General features: G+C 38.4%; 5 protein-coding genes across 11 annotated transcripts; 3 read left to right on the top strand and 2 right to left on the bottom strand.

Annotated features, from left to right (window-relative positions):
* Positions 1-1,398: 1,398 nt before the first annotated feature.
* On the top strand, positions 1,399-4,565 carry LOC103445600 (vacuolar protein sorting-associated protein 2 homolog 3-like). The gene is made up of 11 exons (XM_008384609.4): positions 1,399-1,690; positions 1,850-1,894; positions 2,330-2,364; positions 2,452-2,502; positions 2,624-2,728; positions 2,833-2,904; positions 3,143-3,214; positions 3,311-3,391; positions 3,688-3,723; positions 3,821-3,876; positions 4,256-4,565. The coding sequence occupies exons 1-11, from the start codon at positions 1,657-1,659 to the stop codon at positions 4,302-4,304; spliced, it is 636 nt and encodes a 211-aa protein (XP_008382831.1). The 5' UTR covers positions 1,399-1,656; the 3' UTR covers positions 4,305-4,565.
* A 438-nt stretch (positions 4,566-5,003) lies between these two features.
* LOC103445601 (casein kinase 1-like protein 6) lies at positions 5,004-10,750 on the bottom strand. 4 transcript variants are annotated; one of them, XM_008384610.4, is made up of 14 exons: positions 9,958-10,750; positions 9,820-9,860; positions 9,182-9,251; positions 8,940-9,088; positions 8,761-8,856; positions 8,491-8,561; positions 8,163-8,224; positions 7,977-8,046; positions 7,758-7,842; positions 6,943-7,069; positions 6,752-6,825; positions 6,610-6,673; positions 6,128-6,261; positions 5,004-5,593 (listed from the first exon to the last, which is right to left on the bottom strand). In XM_008384610.4, exons 1-14 carry the CDS (start codon positions 10,031-10,033, stop codon positions 5,345-5,347), a joined length of 1,368 nt encoding a protein of 455 aa, XP_008382832.1. In that variant the 5' UTR covers positions 10,034-10,750; the 3' UTR covers positions 5,004-5,344. The 4 variants fall into 4 exon arrangements, with proteins under 4 accessions (XP_008382832.1, XP_017190669.1, XP_008382833.1 ...); XM_017335180.3 differs by having other exon boundaries at positions 6,574-6,673; positions 9,958-10,739; XM_008384611.4 differs by having other exon boundaries at positions 7,983-8,046; positions 9,958-10,739.
* A 1,565-nt stretch (positions 10,751-12,315) lies between these two features.
* On the top strand, positions 12,316-14,168 carry LOC103445602 (glycolipid transfer protein 1-like). The gene is made up of 7 exons (XM_017335119.3): positions 12,316-12,455; positions 12,774-12,913; positions 13,012-13,067; positions 13,187-13,317; positions 13,396-13,531; positions 13,668-13,802; positions 13,893-14,168. Exons 2-7 carry the CDS (start codon positions 12,790-12,792, stop codon positions 13,923-13,925), a joined length of 615 nt encoding a protein of 204 aa, XP_017190608.1. The 5' UTR covers positions 12,316-12,455; positions 12,774-12,789; the 3' UTR covers positions 13,926-14,168.
* An 830-nt stretch (positions 14,169-14,998) lies between these two features.
* Positions 14,999-16,668, top strand: LOC103445603 (CRIB domain-containing protein RIC6). 4 transcript variants are annotated; one of them, XM_008384614.3, is made up of 5 exons: positions 14,999-15,242; positions 15,507-15,613; positions 15,703-15,809; positions 15,929-16,025; positions 16,117-16,668. In XM_008384614.3, the coding sequence occupies exons 2-5, from the start codon at positions 15,508-15,510 to the stop codon at positions 16,518-16,520; spliced, it is 714 nt and encodes a 237-aa protein (XP_008382836.3). In that variant the 5' UTR covers positions 14,999-15,242; position 15,507; the 3' UTR covers positions 16,521-16,668. The 4 variants fall into 4 exon arrangements, with proteins under 4 accessions (XP_008382836.3, XP_008382835.3, XP_028964791.2 ...); XM_008384613.3 differs by having other exon boundaries at positions 15,002-15,242; positions 15,431-15,613; XM_029108958.2 differs by having other exon boundaries at positions 15,006-15,242; positions 15,706-15,809.
* A 553-nt stretch (positions 16,669-17,221) lies between these two features.
* LOC103445662 (piriformospora indica-insensitive protein 2) lies at positions 17,222-19,047 on the bottom strand. Its single transcript, XM_008384677.4, has one exon. It carries the CDS (start codon positions 18,801-18,803, stop codon positions 17,412-17,414), a length of 1,392 nt encoding a protein of 463 aa, XP_008382899.3. The 5' UTR covers positions 18,804-19,047; the 3' UTR covers positions 17,222-17,411.
* Positions 19,048-20,940: the final 1,893 nt, after the last annotated feature.

Raw genomic sequence — 20,940 nt, 5'->3', positions numbered from 1 at the left:
AATCAAAGTGTCAACGCTCATGTATTACATAAATTTTACACGTAGCGTGTGACTCAACGAAAATTGAAATGAGTTGGAAAAGTCATCAAATAGGACACGTGTCAACACCTGGCAGAAACGACTTATTTCATCTGGAATATTATATTCAAAATTAGGCCTTGGAAATTTCTTTAAATACAAGCCTATTTCATTCATTTAAGGGGACCAAAAATCATTAAGGAACCAATTCATATTACACCTTGAAGCTTTGAAGCTCTGAAACTCCGAAGCTCTCAAGCATCCAGGCTCCCGAAGAATCAAGAAAGCTCTCTTCGTTCTTCGTTCATCGTTCATCCAAGATCAAGCCCCAACGGCCCTTTGGATCAACAATCATCCACCTTCAAGATCAAGCCCCGACGGCCCTTGAAGAAAGCATCATCGTTCGTTCATCGTTCATCCAAGATCAAGCCCCAACGGCCCTTTGGATCAACAATCATCCACCTTCAAGATCAAGCCCCGACGGCCCTTGAAGAAAGCACCATCGTTCATCATCCGTTCATCCAAGATCAAGCCCCAACGGCCCTTTGGATCAACAATCATCCACCTTCAAGATCAAGCCCCGACGGCCCTTGAAGAAAGTGTTCTTCGTTCATCGTTCTTCCAGGATCAAGCCCCAACGGCCCTTTGGATCAACGAACGTCGACAAATCCACACATCCAACCGTTCTTCAAGATTAAGCCCAAAAGCCCTTGAAGATCTGTTCATCACTGTTTCTTCAAGATCAAGCCCAAAAGCCCTTGAAGATCCGCTCAAATCCACCTTCAAAGATCAAGCCCACGGCCCTTTGAAGAAACTTCCAACTGTTCATCCAAGATCAAGTCTCGACGGCCCTTGGATCAACGAAACACCCACCAATCAACACCTTACGGAGATCGAATCAGAGGATCAAAATAGAGAGAGATTGTAACCCAAAATCATCAAATACAAATATTTGTTTGTGCTCGTTTATTCTTGTCTCTTTCGTTTCAGGAATTTTCCGTGTTCACAATTATCTCTAACCTCTCACATTTTTTTCCTTCTGAAAAAAATGAAAAAAAATTTCGAACTTAAAATTTCATGTGACATACATTAAATTATTATTTATTTTTGGTCAATAGTGAGAGGAAAGGTTAGGAAATGTCACATGCATACCTAGATTTAATAATATTGTCGTGGAAATAGTTAAATTCAAGTCTATTCTCCAATCATTATCATTTTGTCACTAATCCCCAATTCCCCATTTGAGTCAATGACCTTTCTAAAATGTAAATTACGAAAAAATCCCAAATATTAAGTTAATTAAAATAAATAAAATGAAACTTTAACGAAAATCTCTCAATCATCACACTATTTACTTCATTTTTTATTCCGTTAAAACTCAAAGTTTTTAATTCTCGTTGAATAAAATATGAAAAAGCCGTCAATTCATATGATTGAAATTTCAGAAATCATGGAGGGTCTACTTCGATATATACCTCCAAGTCCCTACCTATATGAAAAATAGGAAAACACCCCACAGAAACCTTCTCCTCCATCCTTGGACCCCTCTCTCTCTCTCTCTCTCTCTCTCTCTCTCTCTCTCTATAAATTCTGCAACTCGAAGAAGAAATCTCTGCGATTCTTGCAGTTGTCTGTACCATGAACATCTTCAGTAAGAAACCCACGGCCAAAGGTTCGCGCTTTCTTAATCTCCTGCCCAATTTTTGTTTTTGATTTCCTTGCTTAGGATTAAGCTGAAATTCAATTATCCAACCGCTCTTAATTTTCGTAATTATGGGTTTAATTCATATTCTCTTAATTTCTTCATGTGGGTTTGCATTTTTAATCGCAGAGGCTCTTCGGGAGAGCAAGAGAGAAATGGCTAATGCTACCAGAGGTAATAAACATGTGTGCGTGTGTGTGTGTCTGTATGTATTCGTTTCTCAGCATTTGTGTGGTTATAGTGATCATCTTCATGATTCAAAGTTCCGGGTTTTACGGTCTAATTCACAGCACTGAAATTGTACTGTTTGTATCTTGTACATTATATTGGTCGATTTTTCGGTTAGGCAATTTATGCCCCCTTTGGACTAGCTGAGGCATTGGGGCTTAGTTTTGACAATGCACTGTTTGAATAGACACTATAGATGGGATTAGACGGGTTACCGCTCACTAGTAATCTTTACTTTGTCCAGCTGACCTGTAATTTTACACCGGAATCTGATTGTGTGCCTGTATGTAGGTCTCACCTTGTCATGGATTAGCATTTCCTTTATTTGAATTTTTTATTTTGGTCCTTTTATTCATGTTTTTCATCCACATTTTGCTTCAGGGATAGAGAAGGAAATTGGAGCATTGCAGTTAGAAGTATGTCAAGAAACTCCAGTCGACAATCCCATTTCAGTTTTGTGTATTTATAAACTTGTTGTTTAATATATTTTACTGTCATGTCAGGAAAAGAAGCTTGTAGCTGAGATAAAGAGAACAGCTAAAACCGGAAATGAGGTATGTTTTGTGTATTCGACCATTCTTGTCAGTCCATGAATGTTTGAGTGACTGCTCCGATTGAATCTCATAAGAGGTAGTCAATTTGTATTCCCTCAGGCCTTTGTCTTGTATTCTGCAGGGAGCAACTAAAATACTAGCCAGGCAGCTAGTCAGGCTTAGGCAACAGATAGCTAACTTACAAGGAAGTCGAGCTCAAATGAGAGGAATAGCAACTCATACGCAGGTGGACTGTCAAATTTCTATCTCTATACAAGATTTCTTCTATTTGAATTTTATTTTTCGCATTTGCGTTATGTTCTTGGTTGTAAACGTTATTCTATCATGCAGGCAATGCATGCTCAGTCCTCAGTTGCTGTTGGCATGAAAGGTGCTAGTAAGGCAATGGCAGCTATGAATAAGGTTTGATTGTAACATTGAAACATTATTTTTGTGCAGTTTTCATATTATAGATAGGAAAATTTTGAGATTGCATCTTATGATGAGCTTTAGTTTAAAAGGCGTTCCGTCAACAACACCGGGCACTTCTGTTAGATGTAAATAAATTCTGATAGACGTATACTCTGTTACATTGCTTCATATTTTCATTATTAGGAAATTCAAGGTATTTTTAGCAGCTGATTTTGTGTTTATGTTGCAGCAAATGGCTCCTGCAAAGCAAGCAAAGGTGATACGCGAGTTTCAGAAGCAATCTGCGCAGATGGATATGACTGTAAGATTTTCTATCTTTCAATATACTGGCACAGAATTAAATTTCTCTATGCTTTGTTGCATACACAGATCATAACTTAGAGATTTGTTTATGCAGACTGAAATGATGTCCGATGCCATAGATGATGCCTTGGATAATGATGAGGCGGAAGAGGAAACTGACGAGCTGACAGACCAGGTAGGTCCTACTTGCATTATATACGACTTTATTGTTGAGATGGATCTTTTCACAGATGATGCAAAAGAAATGGAAAAGAAATCTCTTTTATGGAGCAATACATACTATGCATCTTTGATTAGGTTAATTCTTATAGTTGAAGTTTGATTGAGAAGGGTTTGTGTTAGATGCTGTGGAACGAGTTCATATGAAACTGAGAAATAGTTTATGATCTCATTCTTCATGGATATTGTTTGACTATTGGTCTTCGGTATCAGGAATTAACAGAATTTCTTTTGTTAAACTTACTCAAACAGGTGCTGGATGAAATTGGTGTTGATGTCGCTTCGCAGGTTGGTATCAATGGTTTTGCATTTTTGAGTTTTTGTTAGCATGTACTCTATTCCTTGTCATTTGATCTGGTGTGCTTTGTATTTGATCTACTTACAGCTTTCAGCAGCTCCCAAAGGAAAAATTGCATCAAAGAACACTGAGGGTGTTAGCAGGTACAGCCTCTGATTGCTTTGTCATTGTAATTAACTGTCTGAATATTTTCACAATACATTACGAAATAGTTGATGGTTTGCTATACTTGCAAGTAAAATTACAATGATGACTGCATGATTTATTTATACACACTGGCGGAAAGAGCACCCAAACAATAAACTTGTTTGCAGAAAGAGCACCCATACAATAAACTTGTTTGCAGAAAGAGCACCTCAAACAAATTGACTGTCATTCGTGATACGCATTCATTGTTTGCAGAAAGAGCACCTCAAAACAAATTGATATGTCATTCGTGATACGCATTCATCATTGCAGTTGTTGCTTCTTTTTGTTTTTGATTTGGTTACATCTAACTAAAGAGTTTTCAACTTTTTGCAGTTCCAGCGTTGATCTTGAGAAAAGATTGGCAGCTCTTAGAAATCCATGAGCCAAAGATTGGAAAGCAGAGAATCTCTTCTTTTTCTTTTCTTTTCTTTTCTTTTCTTTCCCAGAGTCGAATATTGACATCGTGCAAGGATGCACATTGTAAATATTTTGTTAGTGATGTTCTCCTTAGCGATTATCCATTTCAGCGTCGCTGCGTATGTAGAAGCTAAGGTTATACGCTCGATGACTTTCAAAGTGCTGACGATGCTAATGTATGAATTGCTTCTTCTATCATGAAGGGAAGACAGATTTTTTGAGTTTACTGGACCACAGTTTCAAACTTTCGATAAGTGCGCCCCAACTCTCTATTTTGATGTTGCCGAACAATGAAACATTGGTTTTTAGAGCATCATATTTCATACATAAAAGAGTCTTACTATACATCGGTGTATGCATTCTACATTGCAATTCAAGCGCCCGAGATTTACTGCTAATTCCTTGGACTCTCGAGCGCAAATACATCGATACATTCTAGAATTTTTGTATTTCGATACATAGCAAGTTGCCACGAGCTCTCAAGTAAATACGGTCAAACTAGTAAACAAGGTCGTTGAGCAAGCGGAGACATCTGTGGATTCTTGATTGTGGAAGAAATTGAACTGCAACAAATTTCCAACCGTTCGAGCTCAGGCGAACATTGTTGAACAAGTTTTTGAAGCTCAGGCTAACATTGTTGAACAAGTTTTTGAAACGATGTCCATTACAAACAAACACAAACCGGTCTGAGAGCACGCGTATAATATAGAAATAGTAATTATTACAGCTAAGCGGAAGAAAAATGTATGTTTCTGATACAGTTACAATGGCCGGAACCTCTTGGGAGAGGAGAAAAAAAGTGGGAGGAAAAGCCTGAAGATGCCGTCTTTGGAGACATGCAAAAGGGTCTGTAACCGCGGTGCTTAAGAGATTACCCATGTACAGAAGCGAGCGAATTTTGTCTTTGTTTTTCGGTTTTTTTAGTACTCATCGAATAGGCTGAGTATTACCCATTACTTCTTGATTACTTCTGGATTGAAAATATCTGTAGTGAGATACTCTCCATTACTTCTTGATTGAAAGGAGCTCAAAGCTCCGGAGAGGATCATCTCGGGTGCCTCTTGCAGCTGCAGGGCGCTTGGGTTCGTAACCTCTGTTCCCGGTAGAAGGGCGGCTACTGCTTGAGACTAATCTGCTCGTGCGACCGTCACTGGGAGTGTGGTCACCTGAGGAGCTTGGCTTACTGCTGGCAATAGCTTTTCTTGAAGTGCTGCCATATCGAGAGGAATTGCGTCCCCTGTCAGAATCATGGTGCTGAAAATGCAACAACAGCTCTCCATAAGAATTTTAATTACAATAAATTGCACGATTTCAACTTGAATACTTGGGATGAATAACATGCAAAATTAAGGGTGAAAAGCGTATCATACAAGTGAGAAGAGACGACACACTCAAACATAAACCAGGACCATAAATAAAGTACTAAACTGTATAGTTTGTAATTCTTCTATTCTTGGACTTTTCACCTAACTAGGCCAGGATTCAACTTTGCTTTCGTTAAAATTTTAAAACAAAGCAAGGACGTCACAATTAGGTCGTAGATAATTTGTAAAAAATAAGTGTACGGGTCATAATTAGGAAAATCAAGATATCAACTTTCACTTTTGGACTTTAAAATTGACAAAATTTTGAATACAGCAGGACTGAAGTTCTTTTACTTGGTGACTTCTCAAGATCCAATTTTCAGAAAGCAAATCGGCAAGATTAAATTCATGTAGCTTAACATACTTGCAAACTGTCCATGCCCAAAGCAACATAGGGATAATTAACAGACAGAGAAGACTTTACCGCATCTCTGGATGAAGGTACATCCTCAAAAGACTTGTGTTTCAAATGATCCTGGCGTGGACTAGAACCTGAGGTGTTTCTCCTTGAGAATGCTTCAACTGCACCCGAGAATCTTTCTCGAATCTCTTTCCCAACTGGATAAGCCAATTGCATAAAAGGGTTTAATAATTGTGGGAAACCAAAAAGGAGACTACTGAGCGTAAAATTGTAGTGGAAAGTTAAATAACGAGCTGAAGAAAGGGAACTACACTGAAAAATTTATAGAAAACTAAGTCCTCAAATACTCGATAAATATTCAAAATTAAGAGGGTAACTGGCATCAAAGCTTAGGACTCATTAGTAGTAAGTATGAGATATAAGAAACTAAACAGGACATCAAAGTCAAAAGCATACATCAAATCCATAACTTTTTATTGAAATCAAGGTCAATTAATCCGATTCGGCACCTAAATGAAATATATTCTTTGAAGAGAGAGCAACACCTGATCCTCTATCAGGTCTTTCCATAGATGGCCCTGCGCTTAAACCTGCTTTCCCACTGGCATGCTAGAAACAGAGAAAAGAAGTAAGTAAATAACATTCTTATAAGATCAACACTTCAACATAACATTTCCAAACACTAACCCATCCTCTAGAGCTGCCACCAATCTGAGGGTACTTCAACACGGTCCAGTCAAATACATAGTCAAATTGATAACCTGCAAGTAATCATAAAATTATTATCCTGAACCCAAACAGAAAAAGGAAAACACTAACAATTAAAAGAAAAAAAGTTTATAAATCTAATACAAAATAACCAAATTTGTGAAGATTACCTTCTCGAATAAACAAGTCTCGGAAAAGCCTCTTTAAATAAGAATAATCTGGCTTGTCTTCAAACCGCAATGCTCGGCAGTAATGAAAGTAGGATACAAATTCAGCTGGATGAGATTTGCACAGCACCTGTTAAACATATCTGTGGCTATATTATCCATGTTGCAACATTAACAACAATTCCCAGAACTAGGTGAGAGTCAATAGCAGCAGCATGTAGTGTGTGAGCGCGAGTGTGCATGGAAACATATGCTTGAATACATATCAAGTTATGAACAAACATAAAGCACTGAATTATCTGACTAGGCTTGGTTCAAACAGCCTCTAAACAGAGTCATTGTCAACCCATGCAAATATTGAGCCAGTCAAGAACCCAACCAAAATCAATGGAAGTGCCAGTCTTCCTAGTCAAGACCTTTTTCCACATCAGTCCCCATTTCTAATCTTTGGTCGATCTCACTCAAATAAATAAATAAATTACATATATTATATATACAGGCCCTTTAACAAGAGGGATCCCCATTTTTAAAAAAAAATGGGGACACCCTCTTGACCGTTGGATTAGCTTTAATGAAATTGTCTGGTTGAGATTAAATCACAGGCCACACAATCTCAACCACACAATTTCATTAAAGTCAAATCCAACGGTCGGGGTGTTCCCATTTTTTTAGAAAAATGGGGATCCCTCTTGTTCAAGGATTCCATTATCTATATATATGTGTACGTATGTATGTATGTATGTATAACACGTGTAAAATGTCCATTCTTGGAACATATGAAGTTGCTAGCAATAAGAATGCATGGAGAAAGTTGTTACCTCTATAGGAGTAGTGATTTTCTTTTCACTAATTTTATCGTACTTTTGCTTCTTTGTACCAGCTTTTAAACCTTGCCAGGGAAGGCTGATTAGAGGCAAAAGACAAAAAAGAAAGAAATAAAAAAGTGGAATAAGATACAATGTAGCATCAAATACCCAAAATCAGATAGCAAATGCCCAAAAAACAAAACACATGAAGAACAAGTGCAAGAACTATACCCTAACCTTCCCCTTAGGAAATACATCAGCACATAACCAAGAGATTCCAAATCATCTCTTCTGCTTTGCTCTGAAAGTGAAATAAAACACAATGAGAATAAGTAGAGCATAGTATGTTGGATCTTTGATTATCCATTTACTGTAATAATTTACATAGTAAATAAAACGACATAAAATATCTCTCACCAATTCCAAGGTGGGTGTTAACACTTGCATAGCGAGCAGTTCCTGTGAGGTTCTTGTTCTCCCTAACAAATGAAAAAGAAACAAAAAGAAACAAATTTAACTTTCAAAGTAACCACAGCAAATCCAACGCTGGCACAGAGGGATCAAAAGTACAAGATTAAACATTAAAGTCAAAATCTAATAGAAATGGAAGCAGTGCAGAGATATGTCGATAATACATTGACAGACAACCCACAGAAACATATTTAACACAAGCAGCGACTTTACCAAAAAAAAAAACTTTACCAAAAAATTTATCATAATTTGTCACTTTCCAAGTAAAATTTACCTGTATGGTATGTGCTTATGAGTCTGAAGATCCCTATACTTCTTTGCAAGACCAAAATCAATAGCATACACCTGTGACAAATAATGTCAGATATATTACAGTTCTAAATAAAAAAGTGTGATTGGAAGTGTTAATAAAAATAGATTTGAAATCCCACCCCTAATACCATATGAGATCCCCAATAACGAAAAAGTTTCAAGCAAAAGTGTTCCATTAATGCACTAAGTGCTATAATTCGCATGGCAACTGCAGTTAAACAGGAAAAGATACCTGATTGGCTTTACGCCCTAGGCCCATTAAAAAGTTGTCAGGCTTAATATCACGGTGAAGAAAACCTTTCGAGTGCATGTATTCAACTCTGTTAATCTGAAAGATGAAATTGAAAAAGTAAAAACGATTATCCTGGCCAATTTAGACATATTAGGTGAAGGATAGTAATTAGTACTTACCAATTGATCTGCAAGCATCAACACTGTTTTCAATGTGAACTTCCTATTGCAGTAGTTGAACAAATCTTCCAAACTTGGTCCAAGAAGGTCAATTACCATGATATTGTAGTCAACCTCAACTCCAAACCACTTGAGGTGGGGTATTCCGGCTTCATCATAAAATGACAATGGTTAGTTGTTTACTATCGGTTATTGTTAAAAAAAAAACTTATCTGAGAGAGAGAGAGAGAAGAGAGACTTACTTCCTCCTTGAAGAAGCAAATACAATTTTGACTCATAATGAAGCTGGGGATGCTTCGTCTTCACAGGTTCCTGGAATTTGGAAAGTAAACTAGCTCATCAGATGCACGCAATTATAGACTATTGAATTATATGTAGATGGTACAATAAGGAAATGTAACAAGGTTGTATAGGACTGGAACTTTGTGATATCAAAACGCATCCATGACAAATCTTAAATAGAATAAAAGGTTGGCTTCTCATAGAGAATTTTCGTTGATAACATAACTGAAAAGAAATGAAGAATATAAAGCATGAAGAAATGTAACTCGCATAGAGCTTGTCGAATATGAAATCTAAAGTGCCATTCCTACTCTTATTCACAAAGATTCAAAAGAGAGTATTCATTTTGTTCTTCGACTTCCTCTAGTGATTAAAGAAATGTTGGACAAAACATGATTTTATTCAACACGTTCATTAAACCGGAGAATTCATAAGGTTTTCCTGAACCCAAAGTATTGAATGACCAGAAGCTCACAGTCAACATAACCAAGTACACTGATGAAGCTAACAATTTATAACTCAGGCACAAACTATAGAATGCTTAAAAACATTACCAAACATCAGAACTGAATCTACGATTCAAGGATTGATCACATACCAGCTTAACAGCCACCTCTTCTCCGGTTTGTACATTTACACCTAACACCAGAACAGGAATTTCATTACAAAACACATGAAATTAACATAACGAATAACTTTCGGCGAAAAAACAGGTAGCAAGCACTGAATACCATACCTAAATAGAGTTCTCCGAAAGAACCACTCCCAATCTTCCTCCCCAACTTAAACTTTCCAGCAATTACATGCTCCATGATGCAACAATATCCAATACGATTCGACCAACAAGCTCAAACCGGCTTTATTTCACAGCAATTTGTACAAAATTCAGCCTTTATTGTTTGCATAACCCAAAAACGGCCAAACAATAAACCCCCAAATCTCCAACAAAAAATTAAAATTACAAGATTTTCCTCCGATCAAAACCTCCGATTTTCTCCCAATAACTCGGCCTACGGACCACACGATCACAATCCCAGCATTAAATTACCATCAAATGGAAAATAAAAACGAAACCCCAGAAAATCCAATTGGGAAATCCGGCTTTATCGACAATACCGACACAAAAAGAGGGCAACTTTTTGGAAAATCAAAGGACCCCTTTTTCTCCAGCTGCACATCCAGAACGCCCCAAATCCCAAATCGACGATTGCAGACGACGAATTCGAATCCTGAATCACAAGAACATTGACCTACATTGACCTCGAAGCCCTCGATTCGGAAGCCAAAATAAAACAAAATCTTCAAAAATTTGAAATCTGCTGCGAAAATGTATTAAGTACCAAATCAAACGAGGATCAATTGGGAGGATTTTTGTTGGGATCGGACAGAGCTAGAGACAAATTGTTTTTTGCAATATGAACAGGAAAGGGAAATTGGCGGAGGAAAATAATGCCGAGAGAGAGAGATGGGGGAGGGGCAGAATAAGAGGAAGGAGTCTGGAGACGATTATATTTGTTTGTTTTTTAGTTGTAATTTTTTTTTTAATATTTTTGGAAATTGGACTTTCCATTTCGATTTTATTTATGAAAATAAATAGGAATTAATCAATTAATTATAAGATAAAAAGGAAATAAAATATGAGGGGTGATGCGATATCTTCTGAGATTCTGAGCTGCAGCCTAACTCGTTTGGGCTGTCTCTTTGGAACGGGTCACCTCAGGTCAAAAGCAAAGTTAAAAAATTTAAAAATAAAAACAATTACTAAACGCACGTAATATTATTATTCATGATACTTCTAAAAATTCTTTTCATTTGTTGTGAATAGTAAATGTTTGGTAAATAGAGTCTTTCGTTTCAACCAACTGCTCATCGAGTTCAAACCCTTATCTTCAGTTGGTCTACAATAATTTAGTGTAAAATTCTATAGTATGTAAAAATAATTTTCGACAAAAGTTGTGTTTTACAATAATTAAAACAAATAAAAAAAGAAAAAGAAAATTATTTTACAAAAACATGTCCGCATTTTCTTATAAGAAACTAATGAAAAAGGCTTGAAAACTTTAAGTTTTGACGATAAGGACAAAATAAAAGATAAAGTGAATAGTACAAATATTGATTTTTAATGTAAAAATATAATTTTTCGTTAAAGTGAACAGTACCGAAAACTTTTCGTTAAAGTTCTATTTTCTTATTTGCTGTCTGTAATTTTTTTGTTTGTATTTTATGTAAAAATTAGTTAAAATTTAGATATGTGAGGATCTTCCTGGTCCTGAGTGGGATATTCTCAATCTTTTTCTCCCTGTCTGTCTTTTTTCTGATCTGTTTTTTTCACTATTTTGATAGGAAGTGGGACTTTGTCTCAGGCTCTCAGACATGGAGTTTTGGCCCATTTTTTTTGGGTCAGAATCTTTGTCAAATTTGGAATAACAACTTGCATAAAACGGTCCACCGTAAAGTCGCATTCTGATTTGTGAGTGAATACAATGTACACGATATATCGAAGACAGATATAAGTGAAAGATGCTATTTTGACCTTTGAAAATAGGACTTTGTCTCACGCTTTCAAATGTAAAGTTTATGGCCTTTTTGGAGTCAAAATTTTAGCCCAATTTGGTTTTGGATTGTGCATCTTTCTCGGTTGCATCTCCAACTCCATTACCCAAAATAAATAAATAAATTGGTTGAAAATTTGAATGAAAATAATGTCTAACAAATTGTAATGTTACACTTGATGTATTAGGCTAGTGTTCTTGAAACATGAAAAAAATTCTCAGCTAAAAGGAGTGGGGTAAGACCTAGGAAGGCTTGCAAAGAGACTTTAAGAAAAAATATAGAATACTTGGAGCTAACGGAAAATTTGGTACGGAACTGAACACAATAACATTATGAGGTTCATACAGCCAATCATATTTAATGAAATTAAGCTGGTTGTTTTAGTATAAATAAATTCTAAAATGATTAATTGCTTACAAATTACAATTAATTTGGAAAGAAAGAGGAATGCTAAATGGACTATCTTAAAAAAATAAAAAATAAAAGACACTTCTGTGCCATCTCACCGTTAATATTGTGCCAAAAGTATCAGGCGGGTGAGAATCTGCATAGAATCCCGCTTTAAGAGAGTGTCTTACCATAAAACAATAACTGCCCGGCCTCATCATCTATATGCCACCTAAGACTTGGAATTGACATATCTGATTTTTGGGATCTCTTCGTTTGTCTGTCGTTTTCCAGGTTCGTGTTCATTTACCATTTCACGTTTCTCATCTTCTCTCGACGCTTTCACGTTCAATCCATTAATTTATTTGGGAAATTTCAATTTGATTAAATCTAAACTATTCACGTCTGTTTAAATAAGAATAATTTTTTATTTTTTTAAATTTCGTGAGATCGTAATACTTGTAGCTTCAATGGTACAGCGCTTTAAAAAAAAAAAACTGGCTAAGTTCTTTAACTTGCACGCATTGAATTATGAAAGCAAACACAAACATAAATTGCCATGCTGACCATAATATTCAGATTACCAAATCCGACTTGTGATGGTTTTTGCAGATAATTAAGCACAAAAATGGCAGGATCAGGAACTGTTTTCGCTTCTGCTCTGGAAGGGATGAACCACGTTAAATCCGACTCCGGCGAGATGCTTGCCAAGCCTTTCTTGGATGTCTGCAACCACTTGCTGCCTGTTTTAGGTATGAGGGTTTGATTTTTAACCCGAAAGCGGATTGAATTCAATGTGTTTTGATGCTGAAAAGACCGTGTTTCTCTCGATTCCTTGTTTCGATTCCAGATAAGTTTGGAGCTGCCTGCGCACCTGTGAAATCTGATATTGGTAATAACATATCGGTAAGTTGCTCTTTTTTTAACTTTTTTTATAGGAACAATAATGTGACTTTCTGTACAAGCAATCTGTTCTAGGTTTTCTAATGTTTGCAAGGTTTTTGATGTTCTTCTCTACATTGCAGAGGTTGGATTCTAAGTATTCGTCGAGCCCGTCAGAGTTTAACCTCTTGTACAGCATAGTTCGAGTTGAGATTGAAGCGAAAACTGCGAAATGCTCATCTAGTTGCACAAATGCTCTACTCTGGCTAACAAGGTATGTCGTGTTCGTGTTGCATGTTTTCCACCTGCAAGCCAAACCTTGTTTCGTTGAGAACTGAATGTGCTTGATTAGGGCTATGGATTACTTGGTGGAGCTGTTTCGCAATCTGCATGATAATCCGGACTGGCCAATGTCGAAGGCTTGTAACGAAGCGTACGGCAAGACGCTGAAGAAATGGCACAACTGGCTGGCTAGCTCAAGTTTTAGTGTAAGAACTCTAATTCTTTTCCATTAGATATGCGTGCGATCTTCGTCATTCTTTGGTGCGATTAACTGCACTTTTAAAGTTTTTCGGCAACATATGCGGAAGCGTAATTTTTTCGAGTTGCTTGATTGAAATGCAGGTTGGGATTAAGCTTGCTCCGGAGAGGAAGAAATTCATGGACATATTAGGTGGTGAAACTCCTGAATTAAACTCTGATATGGGGAAATTCTGCAGGAACTTCTCTCCACTCCTCGAAGAAAATCATAAGTTCTTGGTAAGGTTTTTCGTGTTCGGGCAACATGGTTTGGTTCGAATTTGCGTAATCGGGTTCTGATTAAGTTTTGTGTTCTTAATGTTTTTGCAGGACTCTGTTGGATTGGACAGTTTGAAAGCTTGATGCATGTTCTAAATGAATGTTGATTATATGTTGTATGTGTAATTTATGTACGAAAAAATTGCATTTGCATTCTTTGTAAGCCTTGCTTACTGTGCTACCAAATACAGCGTTGCAAAGGGTTTGTAACTAAAGTGGTTAAAATTATTTATTTTTGTAATAGCAGTTGTAGGTTCGATTTCCCTCTCAACTGTCGCTTGTATAGAAAAAATTACAATGTATTTAATTAACTTAATTTACCACTAAGCTCCAATGTGACAACAATTTGATTCATTTCTTTATGTTTGATGACAATGATCTAACAGTCCTTAAAGAGTCAAAAGATCAACATATTAAAAGGTTTTTAAACCCTAACTAAAGTAAGAATTCTATGCCAATTGAGTTATAAATTATAAGTTATAACTAACGATATTGTCAAATAAAACTTCTTGGTGCAACTTGACTTGGGTCAATCCGGAAGCTTCCAAATCCGCTCATGCAGACGTTTCTCTGTTTACAATGACTGTAATTTCTAAACATAAAAAACGTGTTACTGTGAGGCGAAATTCTTTGATTCGAATACCAGATCAGATGACCATACAGCCACACACAAAAAAACATCCCTACCCCACCAGCCCCCTGATTTTTCACTCAAATCCGGTCCATTATGTCCCAATGAGCTCACAAACAACGGCGGCCGCACCCAAAATCAATTGTTGAACGCATAGCTATCTAACCGTAGCACTTATCTTGCTTCAATATCCTACAAACCCGCTACGTGAAATCCGACTCATGTAGCCAGGGATCCAAATGCAAGTGTTACATCTAGACGTACGTAGCCATTTTCTCTTCAAGTAATTTCCACCCAAGAAAATAGCCAACCAACAATACAAGTTCATAAGCATCTACCATTCATTACAGCCTCTAAAATGACAACTCCCCCCCCCCTATATTTAGCATTTCAAAGATTTTATTTTCATTCGAACTTTCGCACCGGAAAATTCGACGTACTTCTGGTTGACAATTATAGGGTTAGGGGAAAAAGAAGAATGCATTACCATCGAATTAACGAGATAAGCGATGGGTTTACTTTAATTAAGCATAATTTGTTTTTCAGTTCATCCCTTTTCTCATCACTGCCACCCTCAATGCCACATTTGTCAAAAGCTGTTGTTCGTTTTTGAACACCTTTTTCCCTTTCTTCTAAAGTTCTCCCCATCTCGTGTGCAAATTAATAGAAGAAAGTGAATGTTCTTAGTTTTTTAGGGAGAACAAAAAAACTAATAGGTCTGAATGTCGCCTCCTCGCATATGGGCCTGTAAAATACGGCCTTGCATCAAGGTATCGATATCGAAATGCAGAGGAATATAATTTTTTGTTGTCGTTTCTTTTATCAACAAACTGTCGTCTATGAGATTTGAACTTAAAATAGAATGACGGATTTCGGTCTTGTTTGCATTAGCCCTTTCGTGTTGTTTCTTTTGATTTTCGATTATTAACATCTTCTTCCTTTATTGTGAATTTTATAGAATTGGAGGACAAATTTTGGATTCTAAATCTAGTAGGGAATTCCCAAGAGTATTTTTAATTGGTTTGTTTAATTAGAATGGCGGCTAAAGATGCAAATAACGGCAAGATGGTGGTGAAAGATGCAACTAATAACAAGATGAAGGGCCTCTTGAAAGGACTAAGATACATTTCTCAAATATTTGGTACGTATAAAATTGGAAGAAGGTTGCAATTAGAGTGATTTATAGGCGCACTTTGATAATTTTCTCAAAGAAATTGCCATTCCTTTTAGCAGATGAAAACAAAGACCAAGAAATGCAGATTGGACTTCCTACGGACGTAAAGCATGTGGCTCATATAGGATGGGATGGCCCTTCAACTGCTAGTTCACCAAGCTGGGTATTTAACTATTTTTCTTTTTATTATCAACAATTATCGTCTATAAGATTTGAACTCCGCTCCTAACCAGTGGAGATTGGGAGCCGCTAGACGAGATCATCATGTGTGTTTTCATGCAGATGAATGAGTTTCAAGCTCCACCCGGATTTGAACAATCACCACCTTTAGGCAATGGTGAGACGAAGGAAGATTCTAGGGTCAAATGGGTCTCTGAAGGTACACTTTTTTTTTTTTGTGTGTCTAAAATCACACACTTCGAAAATGTAGGTGGTTTTGGTTGACATGTTAATGTCGTAAATGTACGTAGATTCGAGCCGGAAAGGTTCAAGGGGTGCTAGGTCACCAGGGCATGACGTGCCGGATTTACCCAAGTCGTCAAGGCGGCATTCATCAAACGGGCACGGAGTTGGTGGACCGGATTCCCCCAAGAGGGGAAAATCAGATAAACCGAAGCAAACAAGGCGGTCTTCTAAGAACAAGGACACATCGGATAGTAGTATTAGAGGCATCCGGCAATCCACGGATCCAAGTCAAGACAGCGAATCGCCGCAAAACCTACCGGACATCCCTAAGAAAACGCATCGGAAGAAGTCGAAGGACTCATCCTTTGGGGGGACATCAGGGTCAAGAAGATCTAAACACCAAGCTAGTTCAGAAACATGTACATCTCCTGGGCACCAATCTGCAACCATTTCTCAGAATTCTTTTTAAGTGGGGGAAAACAAGGGATTTACATGAATTTCTTCACACTGTTGATTATTGTTGTAGCTAGAATCTTTAATCAGGCTAGCTATATAAAATGTATCAGGGAAGTGAAGCCAAAGAATTGTGATTTTCAGCCTAATAACATTTTACTTCATTTTTTTTTCGTAAAAAATGAATTTCGTTAGAAATCCAGACTGCATTATCAAATCATCCTTACGTCACCTCTCAGAAAAGTAAGAATTTTCTGAGTTTAGTTCAATCCGACCCCACAATGATCCGACAAATAAAAATTGACCTAATCAGACTAACTCAACCTATGTTTCAAAAATTCAAAGCAATTACTACTGTAACTATTGCTTTCCGGCCCAGACATCATTGTCCAACACAGTACAAGGGTGATATGCTTTTGTCTCTCTCTCTCTCTCTCTCTCTCTCCAGGATTTTGAGATCAATTTTGCCCTAATTGGACAACATTCCAAAACATGTTTGAGACTGCAAACACCAACCATTTAGGGCAACTTTCACCTTCTCTCTCCCCTGGCAGTTGCTTGCTCCCCACTCAAAAAACCTTTTCGTGAAACGGCTGCAGAATCTCACAGTTGCAATACAGCAAACAGTTGACCCTTCCATTTTTTTCACCCATGGATAGATAAAGGTTCAGGAAAATGTGGTAAAAAGTAAAAAATAAATAATAACATGATTAAAGATAATGATACAATAATTTATATGCACTTTCCATTGACAAAAAGTCCATAATTACATTAATCTCCCCTGTAATCTCAGTGACTGCACATATCCAAAAATTCATACTCCATGTCAGTAATTATAACCTGTTCTTTTCTCTGTTACAAGACCTAATCCCAGTCAAAAACTCTCAAATCTCTAGCTTAATCCTAATTAAGCAAAGATTAACACAAACAAAACACATGTGCCAAACATAATCACAGAATTAGGAAGAACAACAACTTGCACTGAAGAGTCCAGAGTTAGAGGGGCAGAATTGGGTTTCTGGGTTTTCTTGCAGACCTTCAGCTGGGTCTTGGAGGAGAGGATCAAAGCCTTATCATCGGCACAAAGATTAGGGTTTCCAGCCAGTTTCAAATTTTGCCCAAATTTTGCTGAAAATTTACTACCACCAAATGAAACTCTGCCACTGAGGTTATTGTTCTGCAAATTAATCACGCTCACAGATTCCAAGAGCCCTAACTCCTCAGGCACTGTCCCTTCAAGCTTGTTGTTATCAAGCCCTAAATACCTTAGATTCTTCAAATGCACCCCCATTGAAGCTGGAATTTCACCAACCAGCCCCATTTCTGAAAACCCAATTCCTAGAATACCCCCAAGCTTGTCCCAAATTTTCGGAATCTGCCCTCTCAGCAAGTTCCCGCTCAAATCTAATTGCTTCAGCCTTGGCATCTCACCCAGAAACAGAGGAACCCCATAGTTGGTGAAATTGTTGCGGCTCAGGTCCAGAAGCTCCAAAGTTTTCAAGTTCTTCAAGCTCTCTGGGATTTTACCATTAAACCCATTGGATCTCAGGTCCAGCTTCACCAGCTCCGAGAGATTTCCCACCGATTCAGGGACATCTCCGGAAAAATAATTGTAACCCAGATCAAGAACCTTCAGCTTCTTCAGCTTCGAGAAGCTCATCAGGGGGATTTCGCCGCCGAGTTGGTTCCGAGACAGAGTCAGCTCCTCCAGGTTAACCAGGTCGGCGACGCCGTCCGGGATGTTCCCGTAAACCCCATTTCCGGTCAGAACCACCCTTCTCAAGTCGGTGAAATTACGGATTATTACACTGAGGGAGCCCACCAGAGACGGGTTGTCGATGAAAACGAGCTCCTCCAAACCGGACCCGAAACTCTTGGGGATTTCGGGGAACGAAACGCGCGTTCCGGTGAAGCAGCGGTAGAAGAAGAGCTTGCGGAGGTACTTGAAGGAGGTGAAGAGGAGCGGGCTGAAGGTGGCGTTGGCGGAGCACGGCGGGTTCGGGGTGTAGTCCGAAACGTACCCGAAATTCATCTCGGTCACGTGCGCCACCGGTTCGGGGGACGAAACGTTGTCGTAGAAGAAGTCGCAGACGACACCGTGAGGGGCGGAGAGGCAGAGGTCGTCGGGGAAGAGGGAGCGCCAGGAGATGTCGGGGTTGACGGAGCCAAGAACTGTGTAGACGGCGTCTTGCTCGGCGGGGGTGAGGAGGGGTTGTGAAATGACGGCTATGGACAGGAGGGTTGTGAGGAGGAGGAGGAGGAGGAGGGTAAGTTTGGAAAAAGGATGAAACAGAGCCATTGGAGAGGAGGGGAAGGTGGTGGGTGTGAAGAGGAAAAGAAGTGGGATTTGGGAGGAGGGTATATGGAGAGTGAGGTGGGTATACCGAGGAGGAAAATGAGGGTGTAGGTTATGTTATGGTGAGGACTCTCTCACGCATTTTTCTCTGGTGAGAGTGGGAGCGGTTGGCTCATGGTTTTTAAGTGGGGGTGCGAGGGAAGGGAAGAGGCTGGCTTTTCTGCTGCTTCCTGGTTGCGTAGCAGGTTTTGATGAATTTACCAATTTAGCCTTGTTTTTGGACTGGTGTGTAAGACCAAGCAATGACCAAGTCAATTTAAAATTAGATACATACAATAATTTTGGTGACCCAGAAAATTACTGAAATATTGTGATGGTGTGTCGGCAACGCAGACCCAGCACTGCACACCATGCACGGCAGCGCAGACCCAGCACGGCAGAGAGATACCCACTGAAAACCTCGAACACATCAACCTCACCGCTCCGCTTCTTCAACGACCACGATCTACACCCGCTCGAACTTTAACAGGCACAAACAAAAGCGACCGGAAAAGTTCTGGAAAAAATAAAGGTTGTGAGCCGGCGGAGGAGCCGACAGGAACCTGCGGACTGTAGCAGCCGCGAGGCGACAGAGACGCGCCGCACCCGCCGACTTGCTGTCTCGTGTTGTCAGCTGCACCATGAAAGCGATGGCTAACCCTCTCGACACGTGGAGTTGTACGGAGGATCCGTTTCCGGAAATGTGAGAGCATGCGAAGGTGGTGTCGTTTGGTGGCAGATGGGAGTTAAAAAGAGCGGGAAAGCGGGACCCGCCAAGTCAGACAATTCTGGAGCACGAAATATGCGTTTTTGCTGTTTGTTTTGCTTTTTGACCTTTTTGTTGGGTTTTGGAGTGGAAAGGAAGGAAACAGAGGCTAGAGGAGGAACCAATTAATAAGCAAATTCCAATAGGGCGAGGGAGAGTGCGGTCCTCTTCAATAATTTACACGAAACAGGTTTCCAGAATAATGAATGTTCTGACGATTAATTCAAAATTATATATATATATATATATTTATTTATTTTTAATTTTTTTTTTCTTTTCAAATACTCTTAATTAGAGGTTTGGAATGCCAACATAACGAAAAATCCGTTCTATGAAAATCATGTTTGTCCTTATTTCGTGCAACTTTTGAATGTTGGATTGCACAATATAACAAGGAAAGGGGGAGAGACAAAAATGGTGTCATTCGGATTCAAGGTAAAAGCTGAGCTTCGTTTGCATACCCGGATTAAGCTTTTGGATGGATGCTCTTTCATTTTGGTCTAGGTCTGATGAAATTGAGTAGAATATAAGGGGTGTCCTACTCAAATTTTTTTTATAATTCTTAAAAGAACTTGGATGAACTTCTCTTAAGAACACTTTTTTCAACAACCCGAAAATTTGTTTGGTATTTAACCTGGAAACTATTTAAATCTTAAAGGATTTAGGCTATATAACCCAAAATCTTGTTTGTTGAAGGGGTATGATTCTCTTCCCTCTTTTTTTCCCTCCCCTTCTATTCCCTCATATTTGAAGGGTCACGGTTAAGTCACGTTAACATCTTGTATTAATTTTTTTATAAAAAGATAAAGACAAAATAAAAAATGTAAGAGGAAATGATGGAAGGGATGGAAAGAGGAGGGGAGAGAATCCTTGTTTGAAAATCATTAGGCGGCGTTGGCTGAGGGATGATATCGAGGTTGGGTCGGGATCCGAGAAACAACCTAGACAATACTCACCAAGGCCCAATATTTTGACCACTTGATTTGGAACTCCCAATTTCCCATTTCATAAAATGAAATCATGTTGTTTTCAGGTGGGTTTTGTTCACATATATAGTGGTGGGTTGCTAATTTCAAATGTTGCCATTGAAATTGGGCAAACTTTGTTGTTCTCAAATTTTAAGCTAATTTTTTAATTATTTTTTAATTTGAGTTTCACAAAACAGGTTTACCAAACAAGTTTTTACAGGCTCTAAGGGTACGTTTGTTGCACCGGACTATCTCGGACTGGATTAGCTTCAGGGACTAAGCTGGACTGGCTTAGATTAGACTAAGCTGGACTGATTTAGTGAAGCGTTTGGTGCAGTGTCGGATTAAAAAGCAGGACTAATATATT

Source organism: Malus domestica, chromosome 10 (assembly GCF_042453785.1).
Source record: "Malus domestica chromosome 10, GDT2T_hap1".
NCBI classification, from domain to species: Eukaryota; Viridiplantae; Streptophyta; class Magnoliopsida; order Rosales; family Rosaceae; genus Malus; species Malus domestica.
Note: the sequence above shows the minus strand (reverse complement) of the source record. Positions and strands in the feature narration are given on the sequence as shown.